The 20452-nt window shown below is 48.0% G+C and overlaps 5 protein-coding genes across 5 annotated transcripts; 3 read left to right on the top strand and 2 right to left on the bottom strand.

Annotated features, from left to right (window-relative positions):
• Nucleotides 1-597: 597 nt before the first annotated feature.
• On the bottom strand, nt 598-4181 carry Aspvir_000085 (uncharacterized protein; the record flags this gene model as incomplete). Its single annotated transcript, XM_043265229.1, has 8 exons — nt 598-684; nt 743-1152; nt 1210-1495; nt 1539-1639; nt 1690-1735; nt 1790-1848; nt 1901-3988; nt 4043-4181. The coding sequence occupies 8 exons, from the start codon at nt 4179-4181 to the stop codon at nt 598-600; spliced, it is 3216 nt and encodes a 1071-aa protein (XP_043121164.1).
• A 3242-nt stretch (nt 4182-7423) lies between these two features.
• Nucleotides 7424-8638, top strand: Aspvir_000084 (uncharacterized protein; the record flags this gene model as incomplete). The annotated part of the gene is made up of 1 exon (XM_043265228.1): nt 7424-8638. One exon carries the CDS (start codon nt 7424-7426, stop codon nt 8636-8638), a length of 1215 nt encoding a protein of 404 aa, XP_043121163.1.
• A 1862-nt stretch (nt 8639-10500) lies between these two features.
• Nucleotides 10501-16010, top strand: Aspvir_000083 (uncharacterized protein; the record flags this gene model as incomplete). The annotated part of the gene is made up of 2 exons (XM_043265227.1): nt 10501-14298; nt 14448-16010. The coding sequence occupies 2 exons, from the start codon at nt 10501-10503 to the stop codon at nt 16008-16010; spliced, it is 5361 nt and encodes a 1786-aa protein (XP_043121162.1).
• Nucleotides 16011-16348: 338 nt separating this feature from the next.
• Aspvir_000082 (uncharacterized protein) lies at nt 16349-16721 on the bottom strand (the record flags this gene model as incomplete). The annotated part of the gene is made up of 3 exons (XM_043265226.1): nt 16349-16443; nt 16524-16549; nt 16609-16721. The coding sequence occupies 3 exons, from the start codon at nt 16719-16721 to the stop codon at nt 16349-16351; spliced, it is 234 nt and encodes a 77-aa protein (XP_043121161.1).
• Nucleotides 16722-18093: 1372 nt separating this feature from the next.
• Nucleotides 18094-19497, top strand: Aspvir_000081 (uncharacterized protein; the record flags this gene model as incomplete). The annotated part of the gene is made up of 1 exon (XM_043265225.1): nt 18094-19497. One exon carries the CDS (start codon nt 18094-18096, stop codon nt 19495-19497), a length of 1404 nt encoding a protein of 467 aa, XP_043121160.1.
• Nucleotides 19498-20452: the final 955 nt, after the last annotated feature.

Below are 20452 nucleotides of genomic sequence, written 5' to 3'. Positions count from 1 at the left end.
GGGGAGCCCGACGTTGATCCCGGTAGTGGCGTTGGGATATTACCTCTATAGTAGTGAATAGGTCTCCCTTGATATGAACCGTTCTGGCGTGCAAAAATCTCATTGCCTGTAAGCCCCTTTACTGTGGACAGTTACGGACAGATTCGTGTTCTAACCTAGGACTTTACTCATGTCTATGTTTCTGGCGTCTAAATGTGAGATGGCTTGTTGGCTGGTGGATATAGCAAGGCCGAAATTTCTAGAGATAGCCTCCGTCCCTCAAGGCTGCTGGACCAGTCCAACTACTTGGAATTTCTAGTGTACAGGTGCTTATATTACAGTAGTGAGCATCTGGTGGCTTCTAGCAGGAGATATCCTTTAGAACGAGTATTGGGACTACAGTGCTGGAGAAAGTTGACATTATAATGACTGGGGACCAATGTACTCAGGTACACTGTCGCCTATACCTGTGTATCCCAGGTCATTTCCGTGACGATGGGCTCAGTATGAGTAACCCTGTCCCTATATTTGTAGCCTAGGTATTCACTCATGAGGTACTTTCCTAGAGTTGAGATGTGAGAAGATTGTCAGGTAGTGGACATAGCAAGGCTGAAATCTCTAGAGATAGGCCCCGTCCCTCAAGGCTGCTGAGACCAGTCCAACTCGGTCAGCTATTAGGATGTCAATGCCAGCAGCTGCTTGCGCCTTTCAACAAAGTCAATACATTATACGCTCTCCTGGACAGAGAAGGGGCCGGGCTTACTGTCACATTCTCTGGGACGTTGTTCTGCAGTCCGTACGACCCACAGGCCAAGCCGGATCCCTTAACATATCTGATGAGTCTGGGGCAGCTGATGAGGGTCTCTGAGGCAAAGACAATGCCAGACAAGCTCCACCGCTTCGCAAAACGAACAGCAGACTGTAAACTGGACGCCCTTGTTTCCAAATCCATCACAGGAGGCTTGCCGGCATTGGTAATGAACATCACTGGATACACGCGTTGCTTGAATGCCAACAGAATGCAAATTTCGGGAGTAAAAGAGGAGAGAATTATGTTTTGGGGACTCCGTGCGTGGAGGAAGATTGTTTCCAGAACCTTATCCACAAAGGTATTGATCTCTATGGCGAGCGGCGCGACTCCGGCGTCTGCCGCCTCATGGATTCTCGGATATTCTACCATGCCAATTAGCTCGTTCGGTGGGAAACTTGGTTAGGTTGGAGTTAGCTTACTTATTTCCACGTTCAGACCAATCGACTCGGGCAGTTTTGTGAGCACATCTTCCAGCGTGGCAAAAGTATCCTGGATGCAGTCGCCGCGGGTATTCGGCTTGAAGCCCTTATTTCGAAAGTCAACAGTGTGCTTCAGCCTGTCATGGATCTCTTGAGTCCGTGGTCCATCCTCTTCGGTCAAGGACCAAGAGCGAGTATGAGGATTCCTAGCCCGATGTGGCTCTCGTGCATCTAGAGTGGATACTGCTGTGGTCCGCGGCGACTGGAGCTTGCTTACATACATAAACTAGATATGTGAGTTTAGCTTCATCTACTCTGAGGGTACTGACCTGTTCGACAGTTAAATCATGAACAGGGATATCCGTCCCCGATTCACTCAGAGAAAAGTCATGATAAAGAACGGGGACCAGATCCCTTGTCAGCTGCACATCTGTTCAAACTTAGTACGCAAGACAAGAGCGCTCCAGTGATTGGATTTACCGAACTCTACATAACTGGCGCCTTGCTTTGCAGCTAAGCAAAATGACTGGACTTTACGTTAGCCAAATCTGACTTGTCAAGAGGTAGCACTATCACGTACCTCCATTGTATTCTCCCCAAGCTGAAGATGGCTGCGGTTAGCGGTATTCTGACCGAGTCCTTCTCAATTTGTCAGCAATTGCTTGACACGGGGAACGAAGCGAACTGATACCTCTGTGGCCAACAAGTTGGAGGCTGCTTGTCGTGAACGTAGGGGTGCCCCGAGCTGTTGAGCTATTCAGCGGAGCCATCGGGGTGGCTATGAGAAAGGTAAAAGTGATGGTCCCCAAAAGAACTAGTGTGTTCTTTTCAAGTATGGGTATTGTACGCTGCCTGATCAGGCTCTCCCTGTCCTCCCCAAAACAATCGCTGAGGCTTTTCAATAAGGCTATGCCGCTTCCCAGGAGGTCTCGTCCGCCTGGGTGGAGAGAACCAGTGCAATACAACCTGAAGGCTAGCCAAGTCTTGTCGGGATCAGAAACGGCAAAAACAAATGGTTCATTGACCATATCATTCAAGACGGGCAGTTCTACCACTCGACTCGTATTATTTCCTCCAGAGACCGTCACTTCAAGAGCAAGGGAGTCGCTCGTGCTAATGTACCCTTCCGAATTGGGGTTTAGCACGATCGCCTTGGCCAGATTACCTTTCTGTGTCGCACCTAGGTTGATTATGACATGACTGCAGTGAGGGGAAAGATGGGCTTGTGCTCCAGACACAGGTTTCATGTGCATGCTAGGTAAACGGCCAAGGAGATTGAGCGTCCTCCATGAATCCAGCATTTCGGCCACGATAAGGTGACCTCTGAGCGCGGCGTGTTCTTTGGCAGTCCATCCAATATGGTCGACTATGTCTTGTCTCGCTCCGGCCTGCAAAAGAAGCTTTGTCACTGCTTGGTGGCCTTGTGCACATGCAATGAACAGTGGCGTCCATCCCCGGGCGGTCTCGGGAGCGTCGATATACTTAGCCCAGCCGGTTCTCAGAAGAAAATCGACGACCCTGTCATTCCCAGTTCGGACAGCCACATACAGGACAGTCTCGGCTTCAGGAGATTGCGTGTCACGGCCGGAGTGTCGCTTGCCAAGTAGGTAGATTATGTCTCTAAACTGGTATCTAATAGCGACAAATAGAAGTTCGTCCAGTAAAGTAACCAAGTCGTTGGTCGTCTTTTCGCTGCTAGTTTTTCTTTCGAGCTCAAGAGCAGTCAGAAACATATCTGTAATAGCTGTGTGATTGTTTATCACTGCGTAGTGTAAAGGTGTATATCCCTGGGAGTCTACCGACACGATCAAGCGTCGGGCGTAATTTATATCCCGAAGGAGGCCAGGCTGCAGGATTGATTGGCAGATGATTTGCAGACCATATAGTGCACCATAGTGAAGACAATTGCGTCCAATGACGTCTTTGGCCAGGAGTGCGTCTTTCTGCTGCTCACCAACCTGTTGAACAGTGTGCAAGAAGCAGCTGGTCACCGCCTCATTACGACGCTTCTTATGACCGCAAGGAGAGGGAATCTCCACTTCATTATATCTTCTCAAGGTGCCACTTCTGCCCAAAAGACGGATCATATGGATCAGGATACCGTTGTCTATCTCAACACCAAATTTCTGGAACGCTTCTGACAGGAGGAAAGTCGCTGACGCTTTGGAGCCGTAGGTCAGAGAAAGCTCCGCCATGTCATAGACGAGCTCTCGGCAGCGTGGACTCTGTGCTCCAAAATCCAAAGAAAGCGTCTGAAGCAAGGCGCTCAATTCTGAAGACTGATCCTCCATGATGCAACGCAGCAGATCGGGGATCACACACTGTTGGGTGGGCTTTGCTGCATCTTCCGTAAGACGAGCGTCCGTGAAGGCCAGGGAGCGAAAGATTTCTGCCCTCAGATTTCTCAAGATCGCAGCATCTCTTGCGCGTCGGGCGTCCCGATCAGCTTTCCTTTCAAGCCACCTCGATCTGTGCTGGTGTAATTGCCCGGACAATCCGCCGCACCGATCGAGTTTGGAATATACCCTATTGATGGCTTCTGTATTCACCCTAAAGTACCACTGAAGCTTCTGGAAATCTTCGCCGAGTTCGACTGTAGCACTGAGAAGCTCTTCCAGCTGGCAGCAGCCCAGAGGCTCGCCCATCAACAGTTCGCCCCTTTCAAGCGTCAGGCCAAATTTCTTGCGTATTCCATCTTCTCTGTTTAGCAAGGACTGATATTTGTCGTCATGGAAATCGCTCATAGTATCAATGCCGCGTTCCAGGGACACGAGCGTCTCTGAAGGATTATGAGAAATGAGAGGGCAATAATCGGGGACGATTCTTAACTCACCCGTGAAATCCGGCTGGGATCCCTGATGCATCGCTTTCCTGACGGCTGTATTGAACATACTTTTCAGAGAGACATAGGGAATATATGAAGACGCCCATTCCGGGACCTGGTAACGGTGAAAATCCTGCCCGAATCTCATATCTATCAGAAAACAGCTTCAGGAAGATCTATAGTGATGTCGTCCAAGTTGACTGTTAGGGAAGAGATAATCAAGGAGACACACGCCTTCATTTCCTCAAGTACCCCGGTTGACTGGTGATAAGTACCTTAGAGTTGACTTGAAAGCCAGGGGGATTTTCCCCTTTGTCGTACGTGTACCAATCAGCATAGTCTGCTAGCAGAAGGGTTGTGGCGCTGTGATGCATAAGACAAATCTGGGCCATTCTTTGTTCGTTGTTCTTTGTTCACCCGCCAAAGTACGCCGCAAAGTAGGAGTCATGGTTAACAAAGATATGACTTCTCTGGACAGCACCCAGAACGTCCCGGACAGACTCCAAAAAGTTAGTAAAGAGATAATTTATTTGTTCTCTCTTTCGATCTCCTGACGTGGTTCCGACTATTTCCTGCGGCCAAATCTGAAATCTACCTGTTGAGAAAGGGCTTCTATACCAAGCCATGTGATTCTGCTGAGGGGAGAACCTCAAAGGCATCGCGGAAGCTATCGCAGCTTCAAGCACTGCTCGGTTCGTCCAGGGCCTCACGATCGGAGTCGGCCTGTGGCGAAAAGGATGAGAACATTCCAGCTCCTGAAGCACCCCTTGGGCTGCGACGAGCGCTTGGCAGGTGGTTGATGATACCCAGCAGGTCATCGAAAGCTGTTGCCAGGTCGTCTGTCAAGTCAGTGCGCTGTCGCAGACGATAGGGATAAGTGCTGAGACATCGGCCCGTCTCTGCATATCTTGCTATGTAGCTAGGAGCAACAAGAGATAGTTGTTACCGCGAGGAACGGAACTTCATCACTTGCAAATTGACACGACAGCACTACCTAGAGAAGGGAAGGAAAAGGACAAAAAGACAGAAATGTGGGTAGGGATATTACTAATAGGGGTATGGTGAACCATCTTGGTGTCTGCCTGTACACTAATTTAGCTTTAGCCCTAAGTGTAGCAACATGATTGACAGGTATCATTAGTTCTTAGATATGATCTGGTAGTTCCATTAATCATAATAACCTGATGCGCGCTGGATGTAGAGTACCTTGTCGCCATTTTGGACCCTGGACTCACTTACAATGGAATCCTTTGCGGTTGGGGCAGCAGCCATCTGCGCCTCATGGCGGATGGTTTAAAGTCTATAGTACATGGCCAATCCTATGGTCTGCTAAAAGCACATTGTTACATCATGCTTTTAGTTCTATTAAATAGCACTTTGCAGTAAGTCATAGAGATTTATAAAAGGTGTAAGCAGCAGAGTAAGGACATGAGCTAAAAAGTCCCTGTTAGGAGCTATAAATGTTTAGGTAAATGCCCAAGCCACTGTAGCACCTACAAGATTACCAATCTGAACCCCTAAAATCAAGAGGGCGCTGACATGATCAATATGTTAACTTTGGTTGGAGGGATGTAAATTAAGACTGCATCGTACCTGTCTAGCGCTAGGCTTAATCTTGCTAAGCTTTGTCTTACTCTCTCTCCAAGACTCTCCAAGCACAAGAGCAGCTAGCTGAACCACAGCTGTCCAACATCGCCAAATACCCCCAGCAGCTTTTTATAAAAATACAATCCTCTGCAAGTAGAAATAGTTCAGTGCAGCAGGTGCGTGAAAAGGCTCGCGACAACATAGCCCTTACAGACAGTGTCAGAACAGCCACGAGATCTCGAACAAGAGCTATGGCTCGAGTCGAAGCTTCGTCACAGCTGGTGTATGATCCTAACATACACCGTCTTTTACCATGCAAAGCCTAGCCATGGTTAAAAGCGGAAGACAGCCTTCTAAGGAATCTAGTGCAGCAAGGACTACGTTGGCCTAAAGTTGCAGATACATTTTCCCAAAACCTTTCCCGGAAAGAAGCTTGAGGTCTCTCCAAGAACGATGGTCGAGAAAGCCGAAACATACAACTCGATTGCCTTCAGTGAGATGCTCGAAGCGCAAGAGGGTCTCCAGGCATGACCCTAGATAGCCGGAGCTACTGCTGGAGCCGTCAGACAAATTATCAGAGACTCTCCTAGAAATTTCCAGCATCATCCTCTCCGAATTTCGGAATGAAAAATTGAAAATATATACCCCGCAGACATTCTCATAAACCCTAATCAACTAATACAGAGTATACTTCTTTAGCTTCAGGTCTGAGATATAGCGGCGCAGTCCACTTATTTTCTCAAAAAGTGCGTTTTATTGGCTTAAAAAATAAAATTCAACTCGGGAGAAGTCCGACAGCCTCCCATCTCCACAAAGCTTGATCTAATGCGCGCAAAGAATCCGTAAACTCTACCTTATTGTCATCCCGGGCAAGTCCGCACTGCCAGGCGGGGTAGAGGGCCGTGCAGAAGCTTTACCGAGTTGTAATTCCTGGATTGAAGAATCAAGACATTAGAGATATTGGAACCAGAGCTTAATGCATTTCATAGTAAGAGGTTCCGCAACCTGTCATTTAGACACGTTCAGCAGCTCAAGTGGAGAACAAGTTCTTTTTGCTGGCAGTTCGCTGAGCGTAGCTGGCTGGCTACTTACTAGGGATTAACCACACTACCAATTCCTGTGTATTTTCAACAAAACTTTATAATAATTAATACTTGTCAGCTTAAAATCTATTTTTCTAGATAACAAAACATATTCCTTGGGGTGTTTAAATATTATACTGCCTCCTAATAAGGACACGCTAAGATCCACAAGGTTACTTGTAATTATACCTAGGTTACGGAACCTCTCCGCTCCGGACTAGTAGTAACCGTGGATGTCCATTATCTGGGGATGATATGCGGGGTAAGCGGCCTGTGCAGTGACTTCAGTAGGGAGTATGCAGTACCTACAGAGTAGTAGTCGCTACTAAACTGGCGATATTCGGAGATCGCACATCTAAGCATTCTGTGGACCCGCATCTGATCGTCATTTTTGCCCTCATACACGGCTCGTGTACCCCATAGAAGTAAATAATTTGCGCTAGGAAGCGGAAGATTGTTCTTCTGAAATGGAGTTGACCAGTAATATGCACTGTACCTTCATTCCGTCAAGCGTCAATTTATGACATACAATCTAACAGGATAAGGTACACGACCGGAGAAAGGAGTCGACCATGTATCTTGGAATCCAGGTATATAAAACTACCCCAGATTCCAGAAAGCTGGAATATAGAATCGGAATTGTACAAGTCCAGACTTTCATGTCCACCCCGGGTCCTCGGTTTATTCATCCTCTATCAAACAGCTTTTCCCCGTTTCAAACATGAGGTTCAATTCTCCTCTCCTTCTTTTCTCCAATGTGGCTTTTGTGACCGGGCTCTCCTATCAGCTCGCGTCCACAATCCCGTGGAGTCCGAAGAATGCAACCAGTGTCGATCAAAGTGTCGTCTATAATGGGACGTACTACCTGGCTGACCGGACCAACAAGGCTGTACATGTCATTGATCTGGCTTCCCGCAAAGAGACCACGGCGATTACTGGTTTCAAGGGTCTAGTAACGACCAATAACAAATCCGACACTTCGGTATCTGGACCTGACGGTCTGGTCGTCTTGCCCAACCGCAACGAGCTCTATGTTGGGGACGGGGACGGCAGCGTCAAAGTGGTCAATCTCATGAACCATACTATTGTCGCGAGTATCGTCACTGGCTCCCAGAAAAGAGCAGACGAGTTTGCCTACGATCCCACAACACAAACTATTGTCGTCACGAACCCAAATGATAAACCCCCATTCGTTACCATCATCTCAGCCAAGAACCGGAATGTGACCGGCAAGATTGTTTTCAATAATGCAACCGGTCTCGAGCAGCCGGCTTTCAATTCCGTCAACGGAAAATTCTATGTTTCTGTTCCCAGTACTGATGCAAACCCCGGCGGTGAAATTGCTGAGCTCGATGTCTCGGCTATGAACATCACCAAAGTGATTCCAGTAACCGAATGTGTCCCAGCTGGCATTGTTTTTGGACCGAACCAGAACCTATTTGTCGGTTGTAGCCAGGATCAGATCCTTACTTATGGAGTCGCATACAGTCTGGTCCTTGACATCTCCACCGGCAAGGTCATCGGCAATATTTCAGGTGTCGCTGGCATTGACCAAGTCGCATATGATCCCAGCGCATTGTTTTATTACGCTTCGGCCTATCAGAATCTGGCTGGGGCTAACAAGTCAGGTAGCCCAATGCCACAGCTTGCAATAGTTGATGCAAGGACGAACGCCCTCCTCCAAACGTTGACAACGGACAATGTCACCGCTCATTCCGTGGCCGTGGATCCCGTGACAAACCAGGTCGTCGTTCCACTGTCAAAGGCCGGAATTGAAGTGTACACACTGAGCATGGCCAACGCAAGTTCGCCAAGTCCATCGGCCACTGCAAGCGCTGCTGTGCCGTCTCAGACTGGTGCGGGTGCGATCAGCCTCGCATACGAACCCTTTCTCGCCCTTGTCACCCTTATTGTGGCCGGCATGCTACTTGTGTAATGCCTTATGGATTAGCGGCGCTTAGCTGTCCATGTGCCGCCACGTTGGCCTTTGAATTGGAACTTACTGGCCCACGAGATCTGCAACAGAGCCTATAATAGCGGCCAACCACCCTGTGAACAGAATGAGTCAATCAGCCTGGACTGTATCCCAACACTTTAGAAAAATTGATGTTTGCCGAAATGACTATCACCTCTTCTCTCGCCGATGGCAATACTAATATTTCCATCCCTGTCTGAACATTGTAGAACAAATATAAGTAGGCAAAATTCTCCTTTTGACATTCGCATCACATTGTGTTTCATAAGCAGACGACCCAGAAACTGCCTTGTTTTGGACACGTGATGTTATTACAGTTTACCGGGTTTCACATCATATATCTTAGTGATCTCCTAAATGGGAGTAGAGCCCAGGTTAAGCAGTGGTCAAGCTCTTAGGTCCCTTGACAATGAAAACCAGGGATATTTTTCCGCTCATACCGTCTCTAAGCAAGTCCCGAATGGAAAGGAATACTACTATAGGGCTTATACACCAGGAGACTCTGCTCCATCTGTCCGCTGCATATGAGATGTCCTTTGAGCCTTCTCAATCAGTCTTGTGCTTATATGATGACACATTTATTGGGTAGTGAAGCAGCCAGCCTAGGGTGATCCACATTCCTCCTCTGCAAGTGCCTCGCGCCGGGTTTTGCTGTTGGGGTCAAAATACGGCCTCTCGCTATTGGAATCCGTTCAAAATCACATATGGCTCTATGAAATACTGATCGATTGTCCCAGATCGCTATGTTATTCTTCATCCTGCATATCTACTCCGGAGTATGCATGCATTATTGATGGTTGCAACGCCCGGGGCCGATGTATGGCAAACAGATTACGCGTACCGGTGACTATATGTAAGCGGTGGATTCCTTTCCCGGAGACTTCTATCGGCGCAATTCCAGTCAGGCCACCATGGCAGCTATATATTGGTCATGTCGGGTACGCCCTTTGCCTCCTCGAGTCATCTCCCGTGTACAACTTCGCTATGGGACTCGCAGCCGGAGAGCACTGGGTTTTGTGGTAAAATCCCCCGCGAGGGAGCCTTCCACTTGCTTGATTCATCACACGGGATGATCAAAAGCAAATCTCTCTCCTTAAGGAGTATCTTTAGGTCTAATACATCTTTGTAGTGTAGCAATAACCCTCCGCAAGCTTCTCTGTTGTTATGCTGCCCTACAGCTATTGCAAAAAGGAGACATCATTTATAGTAAGAGAAGGGAGCTCTTTCACATAAAGTAATATTGCGGAACAAGTTGATGGAACAATAAATCACTTGAAAAATGAAGAATACAAATAGCTAAATAACAAGAATCGTTGCATGAAGTTGGGTTTAGCTCTCAACCAATCAATTAATATGCTAAGCCAGGAAGCAGGCATCAGACAGCCCAGAACTTGGATAGTCCCTAGAACAGGCAGGCTTACCTCAATCCCTGGCAGGATTCACAATAAAGCTGCTTTGCGACCATGACTGCCATGTGCGACTCGGGCCGTTTTAACTCCAAGGTCTGCAAGGTCCCACGGCCTCCTTGCCTTTTCTAGCAAGAAGAGCGGACAAGCCGTACTCTGTAAATATAAGGCTGGGGCTGCATGGGCAGAACGACAACCTCAAAGAATATGATTTGTCAATTCATCACAACAAGTGGCTATATCCTGGTCGCTCAGCCGCTAGCTCATTCACTGGCAGCCTTGCGCTGACCCCGCTTAAATATGAGTGTCTTCACACCTCAAATCCCAATATCTTACACATGGGAACCCTAGCTTTCACATATTCAACACCACGTCAAATTTCCTTGTTTAATTATTCTTTGATGTCGTGGTCAGAAAATGGGGGCCACGAGACTCTCTCATAATGACTACGCTGTTGCCTGGGTTTGCGCATTGCCGCTGGAGATGACAGCTGCAAAGGTCATGCTCAAGGAGACACATGAATCCCTTCCTCAACCGCCGACTGATCCCAATGCCTATACACTTGGCTCAATGAGTGGCCATAATATAGTTATTGCCTGCCTACCGTCTGGCGTCTATGGGACAACATCTGCTACGGCGGTTGTAGCTAAGATGCACTCAACATTTCCCTCCCTAAAATTTGCCTTGATGGTGGGTATCGGAGGTGGCGTACCCAGCACAAGCACCGATGTTCGCCTTGGGGATGTGGTAGTTAGTACACCGTCCAATACTTCCAGTGGCGTGATACAGTATGATTACGGGAAGACACTGCCTGATGGACGCCTTCAGCGCACCGGCTGCCTCAACAAGCCCCCGCAAGTATTGCTAAACGCTGTGTCTCAAATACGCAGTGATCACATGCTCAGAGAGACAGATGTTGAAGAGACTATTTCCAATACGCTAAACACGTATGAACAATTGAAAAAAGAATTCTCCCGACCTGAGAGAGACTGGCTTTTCAGCGCAGATTATGTGCATCCCAACAATAACCCTGATTGCTCGGTGTGTGACCAGAGCCGATTAGTGAAACGCGCATTACGAACATCTCACAAGCTTCAAATTCATTACGGTTTAATCGCATCTGGAAACCAAGTCATGAAGGACGCTAAGACGCGAGACTCTATTGCCGAAGCATCGAATATTCTCTGCTTTGAAATGGAGGCGGCTGGACTTATGGATCAGCTCCATTGTTTGGTGATCCGAGGTATCTGCGATTACTGTGATTCTCACAAGAACAAAGAATGGCAAGGGTACGCAGCCCTGGCTGCCGCTGCTTATTCTCAGCTGCTCTTGACAGTTGTCCCTCATCAAGAGAATGACAGCCCGAGATATGATGCAAAGGTTCAGCTGAATGAAAGATTAAAAGCAAGGCAGATGGATATCCTGAAGAAGCTTAATGTGTCGCCATATCGAGATCAAAAGGACCGTAATCCTGATCGAATACCAGGGACTTGCCAGTGGTTTGTTAACCATACAATCTTTCAAGACTGGCAAGCAAGCCAGACATCACGAATGCTTTGGATCTCCGCAAATCCTGGATGTGGAAAGTCTGTACTTGCCAAATACCTCGCAGATTCCATTCTCTCAAAAGGCGTGTCTCAAACAGTTGGATACTTCTTCTTTAAAGATGACTTTGAAGAACAAAAAAGTATCACAAATGCGCTATGTTGCATCCTTCACCAGCTCTTTAGCCAGAATCGTGACCTGCTTACCGAAACCCTCATCGAGCAATTTGAAATGAATGAAAGGATTACCAACTCGTTCAGTGAACTTTGGAGCATCCTTATCAGTTCCGCGAAAGAAAAGCATGCTGGAGAAATTATATGCCTTTTGGACGCCTTAGATGAATGTGAACAACATGGATGGTCCCAATTTACGGAAGCCTTGCGCAGGCTTTATACAGATGAGACTCGGCATAATTTCACTCTGAAATTCCTGATTACTAGTCGCCCCTATGGTCGTATCCGGCGGGGCTTTCAGCCTCTTGACATACCTGGACAGCCTATCATTCATCTTAGTGGCGAAAGTGATGTCGAGATGGAGAAGATTTCCCAAGAGATTGTTATTTTTATTGAAGCAAGGGTCAAGGAAGTAAAGGCTCGACTACGGCTCACAGAAGATGAGCAGAATCTCTTGCTTCAAAATCTTACTCGTGTTCCCAACAGAACATATCTCTGGGTCTATCTGACCTTGAACTTAATTGAGAACAAGGACGACATTGACAAAAGAGGGATAGTGGAGGTTACCTCAAACCTCCCACAGTCCGTTGATGAGGCTTATGAGCAAATCCTATCAAGGAGCACAGATTCTCAAAAAGCCAAGAAATTACTTCATATTGTGGTTGGAGCAGCGCGACCATTGAACCTGCAGGAGATGAACCTCGCCCTGGTCCTGAGAAAGGGTCACCAATCTTATGCCGACCTCGCTCTCGGACCAGACGACCGTTTTCGCGAAATCATGCAAGGCCTATGCGGACTCTTTGTCACCATTATAGATTCCAAAATTTATCTACTTCACCAAACGGCAAGGGAATTTTTGCTTCAAGATACTCTCGAGAAGAAACCTGGTGCTGTTGAAAGAAGATTTAAATGGAGGCATTCCTTAAGGTTGCAAGAATCGCACAGTATCCTCGCAATGATCTGTATCCAACTCTTACTCTTCACCGAGTTTGAGAAGGCCCAAATACTTACAGGTGATATACGCAGACTCACCGACAGCTACGTCTTTTTTGACTACACTGCTAGATACTGGACAGCTCATCTTTTGGAGTCAGATCTCAAGACTGATGCCATGTTACAATCCCTGCTTATGATTTGTGATGCAAGTACAGCTCGCTGCAAAGTCTGGTTCCGGATTTATTGGTCTTCTATGAACATAGACTTTCCCACTGGTTTCTCTACTCTTATGGTTGCATCATATTTCGGCCTTACTCCTATTGTTGAACACTTGGTCAAAAAGGGTGGAATTGATCTGGACGCCAAAGACGATGTGCACGGCCGATCGGCCCTATCTTGGGCAGCGGGAAATGGCCATAGTGCTATCGTGAAACTCTTGACGAAAAGGTCCTTGAAAAAGCTCTTGAAGAAGAGGACTCATGTTGATTCAGGAGATAAGCACAACCGGACTCCACTTTCGTGGGCTGTCTTGAATGGGCATGTGGAGGCAGTCAGCCTGTTACTCAAAGCAGGAGCTACAGTTAACACGACGGACGACATTGGCGGGACGCCAATTTTTTATGCCATTTGTAGTGAGTCTACTGGAATAGTAACGCTTCTGATGAAGCAAGAAACCCAGATTCTGTCCACGGATGATATGCAAAAAGAGCTTCTACTTTCAGCTGCAAAAGAAGGACATGAGCCGGTGGTGAAGCTCCTACTGGAGAAAGATGCGGACGTGGAGTCCAAGGATAGCCAATACGGTCGGACACTGCTCTCATGGGCGGCCGAGAACGGCCACAAAGCAGTGGTGAAGCTGCTGCTTGAGAAGGATGCGGATGTGGAGTGCAAGGATAGCCAATATGGTCGAACGCCGCTCTTATGGGCGGCTGAGAATGGCCACGAACCGGTGGTAGGGCTTCTGCTTGAGGAGACTGGTCTAGAGTCCAAAGTGCAGGATATACAAAAGTTCCGGGATATAGTTGGAGTTGTTGTTCTTCTTCACAGCCCGCTCTCGGTTGATGCGCTGGCACGCTTCCTTGACATCTCCCCACATCATATTATTGATCAACTACAATCACTTGATTCACTTCGCACAATTTTCAACATGCCAACTGATCCTGATGAGATACTTCAGTTTCTTCATTTACATTTCCGATCTTTTCTCCTCAACACCGAAACTGCCCTCCGAGTGGAGAAGCGTGAGATACACCAGAAAATACTTGTACGATGTCTACGCATCATGGACAACTTCCTCAAGCAGAATATCTGCGGTTTACCGAGCTATGCAGCAGGACGCAAGGATATCAATGATGAGACTATTGATCAGTGCCTTCCGGAACATCTGCAATACTCATGTTGCCATTGGGTATATCATTTGAAGCAGAGCGATGAGCCTGTTAATGATGAAGTGTGTGGTTTTCTGGAGAAGCACCTCCTTCATTGGCTGGAAACTATGAGCATAATGGGGATGGTGCTCGAGACTGTTGGTATCTTAAATACATTAATGGCAGTGCTAATGGTAAGTCCTGATTATGCCAGAGTGTTACACTATACAGATATTAACGTGGGAAAATCTAGAAATCAGATTCAAACCTTTCAGAGCTTTTACATGATGCACAGCAATTCATCCTCAGAAATATGCAAATTGCTAGTTCTGCCCCACTACAGCTTTATTATTCCGGAATTGCGTTTGCGCCTGAAGGGTCAGTAATTAGAAAAGAATTTGAAGAAAAACCTCTCAGGTTGATGGCTGCCTTGCCAACAACAAAGCAATCATGGAGCGCACTTTTGCAGACGCTCGAGGGCCATTCCAATCGGGTTAACACTGTAGTCTTCTCTCCAGACGGCCAGATAGTGGCCTCGGGCTCCAGGGATCAAACTGTTAGGCTCTGGGATGCTAAGACTGGAAAAGAACTCCAGATGCTCCATGGCCATACAGAATCAGTTACTAATGTGGCCTTCTCTCCGGACGGCCAGATAGTGGCCTCAGGCTCCCTTGATGGAACCATTCAGATCTGGGATACTAAGTCTGGAAAAGAACTGCAGACGCCCCAGCACTATATAGGTATAAAGGACACTATGGCCTTCTCCCCAGACGGCCAGATAGTGGCATCAGTCTCCTATGATGAATCCATTCGGCTCTGGGAAGCCAAGACTGGAAGAGAGCTCCAGAAGCTCCAGGGCCATTCAGATTGGGTTAACACTGTGGCCTTCTCTCCAGACAGCCAAATAGTGGCCTCAGGCTCTGATGATAAAACTATTCAGCTCTGGGATGTCAAGACTGGAAGACAGTACCAAACACTCCGGGGCCATTCAGGGCGGGTTAAAACAGTAGTCTTCTCTCCAGATGGCCAGATGGTAGCCTCAGGCTCTGATGACTCCATTCGGCTCTGGGATGTTAAGACTGGAAGACAGTATCAGACACTTCGGGGCCATTCAGGTCGGCTTAAAACTGTGGCCTTCTCTCCTGATGGCCAGATGGTAGCCTCAGGCTTCAATGATGACTCCATCCAGCTCTGGGATGCTAAGACTGGAAGAGAACTCCAGAGGCTCTGGGGCTATTCAAGTTTAAGTAACATGGTTTTCTCTCCAGATGGCCAGATACTGGCCTCAGGCTCTCATGATGAAACTATCCAGCTCTGGGATACTAAGACTGGAAAAGACCTTCAGGTGCTCCAGGCTTCAGATTGGGTTAGCACTGTGGCCTTTTCACCAGACAGTCAGATAGTGGCCTCAGGCTCCAATGGTGGAACTGTTCAGCTCTGGGATGCCAAGTCTGGAAGAGAATCCCAGATGCCCCAGGGCCATTCAGATTTAGTTAATACTATGGTCTTCTCTCCAGACGGCCAGATACTGGCCTCAGGCTCTTGTGATGAAACAATCAGGCTCTGGGATGCCAAGACTGGAGCACTGCGCGAAGTTCTGCATGCAAAGATGGCAATCGGTTCAATAAGGTTCTCAACGCAAGGACCATACTTGGAAACTGACAATGGCTCCTTTAGGATTCAGCCCTTCAATAGTGACCATCACCCAGCTTCAGATGAGCACAACCCTCAGATATCCTTAGTAGAGGACTGGGTGGTCCTTGGAGGTGTAAAAGTATTGTGGCTCCCGTTTGAGTATCGTCAGCCAAGTTGCTCGGCTATCAAAGATCGAGCTCTTGCTCTTGGCTATCCTGACGGGCGAGTTTGTATTCTGCAATTCCATAGGGAACATCCATCCCTACATTAACTCCTCATTGTATTTAATCTACTAATCTATTATTTTCTAATCTTAACTTCAAGGGGGGCTAGGGGTAGCCGAGTATTATATATGTCAGTCATGGATACTTGCGTGATTATAAGATAGCTTAAATAAGCTGCCACAGAAGTAAGTCTCTGACATTCTCTTGGACTATCTGCTAACTTCACCGATAGGCTAGATGGTGAATCTATAGACAGTGTTGATGTGTAGTCATGCTAACTGCTATATACATTCCTAATGCACAACACTTAACCCATACCAGTCATATTTCAGGCCGTCGAACATTGTCATTCCAGCTCATGACCCTATTAATCCCCTCTGGGCATCTAGCAGTGCCATCCAGGAAGGGAAGACTTGGGACCAATGTAGCTCCATGGAGGCTGGCAGTTATTAGTGGCCAGATTAAAGAGGTAGGATTTTCCTAAGACCATATCATGTCAGTTATCTAGAGAGGGCGTCTGGTCGCTAGGAGTCCACCATTAGCACATTGGCAGAAAGTACCCGTGACACCACAATCGGGATCAGAGCTACACAGATCATAGATGTTAGTCTCCTAATCACCTTCAAGAATAGGAATAGGCCTTACTAAGCATAACATCCGCTGTCTCCACGAGCAGCGGTACTGTTCAACTCGGAGGCAGGAGCAGCCAACACCAGGGCGGTGTTGATGAGGGCAAGGATGACGGTGGTGGCCTTCATTGTGTAGTAGAGAACTGCTGGCAGTAGGATGAAAGACTGAAGGGATGTGGGAATATGAGTGATGTTGATGGATGAGGAGTCTGTGGTGTGGATGGTTGGGGCTTTATATGTTTCTCCAGAGTCGCAGCAGCCCTTTTTGAACAGGACGTGACTTCTTCTGGAGGCATACGCTGCCTTGTACCGTTCTCGAGCTAGATATCCATGAAATTGGAGGACATATTCTCATTTCACCTCGGACACGACGGTCGATATTGGCGTACGCTGAGAGCTGAATGTAACCTCGTGCCCTGGTTTTCCACGCCTTAGACAATTCGACTGAATCCTGACCTTGCTAGCTTTATTGCGTTGATACTAACTTGGACTTTACATTTGTGGATAGCTGGACTCCAATTAAGTGCTATACACTGAGTATCGCGAACCTAGGGGGACAACATTATGTTGTCAGGTAGATTGCTGCGACAGCTAAGACCCTCGGCTGCGCTAACTATGATGGTCCAAGCAAGACAGCAGGGTATTTGCTAGTGAAATAAGCACTAAAAGTTTGATTGGACACCCGGGGTTCGGGCTTCGGCACCCGCCAGACAGACCATCAGTATCAGTACTAAATGGACTAGAAGAATACTAGTTAATTGCTGACTTCCAAATCGCCCGTCTTGAAAAGATTTTGGACTCTATAGCCTGTTGGCGCAGCAGTGATTTGCCGCTGGTCCCAAGAGGTAGTGATTGTGAGGCTGTGAAACCTAGTTGATCCACATTTTCTCACTAAATCATACAGTGAGTCTTCCGGACCCCTGCGCTGGCATGGCCTCTCTCTCACGTCCCAATGTAACCAGAGACAGGGATATTTTCCACCCATCTCATCTCGTGCTTTCGCAGGTTAGCCACGAAGAACATGCTATTCGAGGGCTTGCGCACCCGGCTGCCTTCTGTTTGATAACCTCTTGGCAGCAATCAGAGCATATTATGAGAAACTTGTATCATGGATTGCAAATTTATTCCGCAGATATTGCATTTGCAGGGGAGAATATTTGCAGTAGGCTCTGTGACTCTTGTGTATGAATGTCACGTGTGGTTGGCGCCTTGGAGTGACTCAGACACCAATCTTGAATAAAACCTCCTACAATCAAGCGTTTTCAGCCGCTCATCCACCGAGGCTTACCATCTTTTTTCACTAGACAGCTGCTGATCAGTGGGAATGTCCCGCCAGTCGCATGGCCCAAGCCTGGATCGGCTGTCCCAGCTGCCCAGCGAGCTTTTAGTAACCATCTTCCAGCAGTGTGCCGATTTTTCCTCGGTGTGGAGTCTTATGCGCACATCGAAACTGATGTTATCTGTGTTTAATGATGGAGCATGTGACATTGTTTCTGGAGTCATGCTCTTAGCTGTGCCTGTCCAGACTCAGATCGTCATGCAAGGAATCCTCACCATGCACATGGGCACTTTTTCTCAATGGGAAAAATATAGCGACGCCCTCCATTATTTCATGAGCAGTAACATCCGACCAGCAAATAGGATTATAGCATCGTCGGCACAGCTGCGCAAGTTTGTCTATCTCTCCCACTATATCCATGTCCTGGCACATCTATGTATCGAACGAATGATCCAGCGATGTCTTGAGAGTCCATTAGGCCAACGACAGTATCCCCCAAGCTTTAGGCTTCCCACATGGACAGAGGAGCAACGGGCTGTTCTTACATTATGGCGCCTACTATTCTGGAATCAACTCAAGATTGAAGGTGCAAAGGGATCTCTGAGGTGGTCCACTGGTGAACTACAACGACTAGCCGGGAGCAATCTCTATGATCATTATCATTACATTTCTCCGGTCTACCAGGCTTTTGCAGCTTTGGGTTTCATTGCTGAGATCTCACCGGCGGAAAGTTCCTCTGACCTCTCCGAGAGTCCGGCTCGAGATTCCTTTCCGCTGCCGAGCACGCCCAGTGAGTTTGACTGGGTAGAGTTTGACTGGCTCTGCGAGCCTCCTCCTTCATCAAGAGCTATTACCCAGGGTCGGACGTTTGAAGACTGTGAGCATGATTTGGCTGTGATGTTCCCCCTACCACAATCAGGGCACACTCAGCAGAGAGGGGACGATGAGACGAGCCCAGAGGCAGCCCAAGACCCTAGCCAAGATCCCATTGGAGGATCCAGTCCTGAACACGGCACCCAGTCTCCGTCTCAGCCTCGTCCGGGCCTGAGAGGTGAAGCTGTACAGCCACCTAGGCGACCACGAGCTCGATTTTTCTACGGGACACCCTCCGAGGACGAATCGTCTGACGACAATGAATGGAACACCACTGTGGACAGCGAAGACGAAGAATCAAGCTCGGACTCGAGCTCTGATTCAAGCGAGGATGGCCCTAGAAGCATCCGGGGCTGCCGCATGGTGGGCTACACCCCGAATCCAGATTATTATTATATCTGGGGCCCACCGCAGCCCTATGTGCCTCGTCCGGTTCGTGATTATGGGCTGCAGTCGCTGCGGGGCCCGGAGTGGGAAGACCTTGACCAAGAACCGCTCGGTATCCAATTCTGGCACAGTACGGGTGGGAATCCCGCGGCCGGACCGGCCAAGTATATGTGGTTCCACCCCTATGCTCGCTATGGATTCGCATTCTGGGAGGAGCGGCGGATGATGCAGCTAGGATTATGGTCGCACCAGGCCCTTGACGATCCAGTCGAGTATTACCGACGATGGTATACCTTTCTGAGTCAAGAGGATATTAAGCGCTGGAAGCAGAACTTTCGATATATTGATGATGATGACTACGAATGATTTTAGTCGGTCAATCAAGCATGTCTTGCATTTAACTCATTACGCGCGACTTCCTCCAAGGCGTACCTCCACCTTTTACTTATCCGGATATAACTGTCCAGTTATTTTCACACCTCATACGCACAAAAGCCTGTGTAGAACTCGACTGGGTATGTCCCCTCTTTGTAGTATGGGTGACATGCAGAGTATAATCATAGGCGACCCTGCCAACCATACAACATTGTTAGCGCACATAACCACAATAGTACGAGAAGAGTAGTAGTACATACGTAGTCAGAGCGTAAGTCTCTGGATTCTACATGGCTAGGGACTTTTGTGTACATCTTGCCATTATTTCGGAGGTTATTTCCGGCCATCCGCGGGAAGTTGTATTCCTCATCGTCACCCTTGTTCATCACTGAGCCCCAATACAGATGAAACAATTCATGATATGCGACCCGTCCGGCCGGAAGCACTTCAGAGATCTCTTGGACTTCGTCCTTGTTGGAAGGTGGTTGGTCATTTTCGAATAAGTTGCTTGCGAGTGCTGTGGCTGCGACGGAGTGTAATCGACGTCCATTGAACGCCGTTTTGCATAGTGTGATGGCGCCGAAAGACTTCGCCGCGGCCGAAGACAGGTCTGATATCCCGCAGAGCGTCGCCTTCTTCTCGGACCTTGATGTGCTATCGACCAAGTATACGAACTGTATATATACGAATGCGGCGGCGCCGAGCCCGGGGGATGGTGGGATGGTTTGACGCTGCCGTGTTGTGTCAAGACAGGGCTTGGCCTTGGATATAATCCGGATATGCTCTTTGGGTGGCAGACGAGTGTTAACTGCCGGGTGGCGACGATGACGAGCTCGGTGTATACCACGACAATACCATAGTTTATTCTGGTTCTTCTTCTGTAATCCTAGCTCAATATATGAGTCTATTTGACCTTCATATGTTCATTCGCATCTGTAGACTTCCA

Source organism: Aspergillus viridinutans (assembly GCF_018404265.1).
Source record: "Aspergillus viridinutans IFM 47045 DNA, scaffold_1, whole genome shotgun sequence".
NCBI classification, from domain to species: domain Eukaryota; kingdom Fungi; phylum Ascomycota; class Eurotiomycetes; order Eurotiales; family Aspergillaceae; genus Aspergillus; species Aspergillus viridinutans.
This window is presented reverse-complemented; position numbering and strand designations above follow the sequence as displayed.